This window comes from Arachis ipaensis, chromosome B1 (assembly GCF_059453495.1).
Source record: "Arachis ipaensis isolate K30076 ecotype BB chromosome B1, ASM5945349v1, whole genome shotgun sequence".
Classification (NCBI taxonomy): domain Eukaryota; kingdom Viridiplantae; phylum Streptophyta; class Magnoliopsida; order Fabales; family Fabaceae; genus Arachis; species Arachis ipaensis.
Genome location: NC_142436.1, coordinates 27,928,247 through 27,931,347, shown reverse-complemented (window position 1 = coordinate 27,931,347; position 3,101 = coordinate 27,928,247). Strand labels below are relative to the sequence as shown.

The 3,101-nt window shown below is 50.0% G+C and overlaps 1 protein-coding gene across 1 annotated transcript; it reads left to right on the top strand.

Moving 5' to 3' along the window:
- The first annotated feature begins 1,165 nt into the window (after positions 1-1,165).
- Positions 1,166-2,824, top strand: LOC148576050 (uncharacterized). Its single transcript, XM_088502663.1, has 3 exons — positions 1,166-1,495; positions 1,718-1,966; positions 2,237-2,824. The coding sequence occupies exons 1-3, from the start codon at positions 1,166-1,168 to the stop codon at positions 2,822-2,824; spliced, it is 1,167 nt and encodes a 388-aa protein (XP_088358789.1).
- Positions 2,825-3,101: the final 277 nt, after the last annotated feature.

Below are 3,101 nucleotides of genomic sequence, written 5' to 3'. Positions count from 1 at the left end.
AAGCCATACTCGAAGCCAACTTCATCAGGGAACTCCCCTACACGACCTGGTTAGCAAACGTCGTGCTAGTGAAAAAATCTAACGGGAAATGGCGAATGTGCGTCGACTACACGAACCTCAACAAAGCCTGCCCGAAGGACGCCTTTCCCCTACCAAACATCGACGGATTAGTAGATGCCGCATCCGGCCACCGATACCTCAGCTTCATGGACGCATATTCTGGCTACAACCAGATTCCGATGCACCGACCAGACGAAGAAAAAATAGCGTTCATCACCCCAGACGGGACATACTGCTACACAGTGATGCCCTTCGGTCTGAAAAACGCTGGAGCCACCTATCAAAGACTCGTCAACAAGATATTTCAAAACCTGTCCGGAAGCAAACTAGAAGTCTACATAGACGACATGCTCGCTAAGACTGAATCCGACGAACAACTCACCGACGACCTCAAGGTCATAATGAACACCCTACGAAAGCACCAAATGCGACTCAACCCGGCAAAATGTGCCTTCGGGATGGAGGCAGGGAAGTTCCTCGGCTTTATGATCACGCAACACGGAGTTGAAGCAAACCCGGAGAAATGTCGCGCCGTCCTCGAAATGACGAGCCCAAAAAACTCAAAGACATCCAAAAACTCACCGGCCGATTGACGGCGTTATCACGCTTTCTCGGGGCATCGGCTCAAAAAGCGATCCCTTTCTTCAAACTAATGAAAAAAGGAGCCCCTTTTAAATGGGAGACGGAGTGTGAAGAAGCATTCCAGCATTTCAAGAAAGTCCTAGCGGAACCACCAATCCTTGCCAAACCCCAAATAGGGGAAACACTCTACCTGTACCTCTCCATTACGGAAGAGGCACTCGCAGCAGCACTCATCCGTGAAAACATGAAAAAGGAACAAGAACCTATCTACTTCATAAGCAAAGTCTTGCAAGAAGCAGAAACTCGCTACTCACGACTAGAAAAATTAGCTTTTACACTCCTCACGGCCTCCCGGCACCTGCGACAATACTTCCAGGCCCACCCCTTGACGGTCCGAACCGACCAGGCGGTCAAATAAGTACTACAAAAACCCGACCTTGCGGGAAGAATGTTAGCGTGGTCCATCGAACTATCTCAATTCCAAATCAAGTTCGAACCCCGGTACGCGATCAAAGCACAGGCCATGGCCGACTTTATCACCGAGATGACCCCAGGAAACTCCACCCCCGAATCGTGGAAACTACATGTTGACGGCTCATCGAACGTCACCTCTGGAGGTGTCGGAGTCTTTCTCGAAAGTCAGAACGGAGTCGTAATCGAACAATCAGTACGATACGAATTCCCAGTCTCAAACAACCAGGCAGAATACGAGGCCCTCCTGGCAGGCCTAGCCCTAGCTCGGGAAGTCGGAGCAAAGGTCCTAGAGGTAAACACCGACTCACAGGTAGTCAGCTCCCAAATCAACGGAGACTACCAGATACGAGATCCCCTACTCCAACAGCACCTCGCCAAGGTAAACAAACTAAAAGAAGGATTCGAGCGAGTTACCATACAGCATGTCCCTAGGGAACGAAACGCCAGGGCAGACCTACTTTCCAAACTAGCCAGTACCAAACCAGGACACGATAACAAATCGCTAATCCAGGAAGTCGTCAAGTCACCCTCCGTGTCAACGACAACCAACGCTCATCTGACACTCTCGAACCAAGAATCTTGGACCTACCCTATCCTATAGTACCTCCTTGATGGAACACTACCGCCGGATCCCAAAGAGGGAAAACGAATAAAACGGGAAGCCGCCAACTATACCGTTGTCACAGGACAGCTATACAAACGCGGATTCTCGCAACCCCTGCTCAAATGCGTCGAACCCGAGAACACGGAGTACATACTCCGCGAAATCCACGAAGGTTGTTGCGGCCACCACGTCAGAGGCAAAACATTAGCCCAAAAAGTCATCAGAGCAGGCTACTTCTGGCCCACGGTTATCCGGGATTCCATACAAATAGTTAAAAGCTGCGACAAATGCCAAAGGCACGCCAATATCCACCAAGCCGCGCCACACCAGCTCAGCATCATATCGACAGAACGGCCATTCGGCACCTGGGGGATCGACCTCGTCGGACCCTTCCTTACGGCACCCGGTCAACTCCGGTATCTCATCGTCGCCATAGACTACTACACCAAGTGGATCGAAGCCGAACTCCTAGCCTCCATAACGGCAGCCCAATGCCGTAAATTCCTCTGGCGACAGATCATCACCCGATTCGGGATCCCCGAGATAGTTACCTCGGACAACGGAACCCAATTTGCTGACAAAAAGTTCAGAGAATTCTTAGAAGGACTACGCGTATCTCACCGTTTCAGCTCGGTAGAACACCCCCAAACAAACGGACAGGTAGAATCCGCAAACAAAATAATCGTCAAGGGACTCAAGAAATGGCTCGACGAAGCCAAAGGACTATGGACCGACGAACTCGGATCGGTCCTATGGTCATACCGAACCACACCGCAAATGACCACGGGAGAAACACCCTTCCGATTAACATACGGTGTGGAAGTGGTCATCCCGGTAGAAATCGGAGACCCAAGCCCCAGAAAAACGGTCGGCGGTAACGACGAAGAAGCAGAACGAGACCTCATTGACGAGGAAAGAAGCATAGCTCATATCAAAGAGCTAGCCCTAAAACAGAGAATCAGCTTAAGATATAACCATGGCGTCATCCGACAAGAATTCACGACCAACGATCTCGTCCTACGACGAAATGACATCGGTCTCCGACCCCAGGAGAAGGGAAACTCACCCCCAACTGGGAAGGACCATACAGAATCAAGGCGGTAATCGGAAAAGGAGCATACAAACTCGAACGGCTTAACGGCGACGAAGTCCCAAGGACCTGGAACGCCGCAAATTTACGGCGATACTACACCTAGACCGACCTAACTAGGTCACCCCTTTTTACTTGTTCATGTATCTTCCCATTTTACAACTCTCAAATTTGCTTATCTTCCCATTTTACAACTCTTGAAAATTGCTTAAGTATCAATCCCAGGTACTCTTTCCCCCCAAAGACGGAGGGTTTTAACGAGGCCCACCCATCAATAAAATTCCATTAAAA

Excerpts from the sequence above, each read along its gene's own strand:
- LOC148576050 (XM_088502663.1), top strand. The coding sequence starts at position 1,166 with ATGGCCGACTTTATCACCGAGATGACCCCAGGAAACTCCACCCCCGAA. Across the intron at positions 1,496-1,717 it reads TCCAACAGCACCTCGCCAAG|TACCTCCTTGATGGAACACT; the intron begins GTAAACAAACTA and ends CCTATCCTATAG. Across the intron at positions 1,967-2,236 it reads CAGGCTACTTCTGGCCCACG|ATCATCACCCGATTCGGGAT; the intron begins GTTATCCGGGAT and ends CTCTGGCGACAG.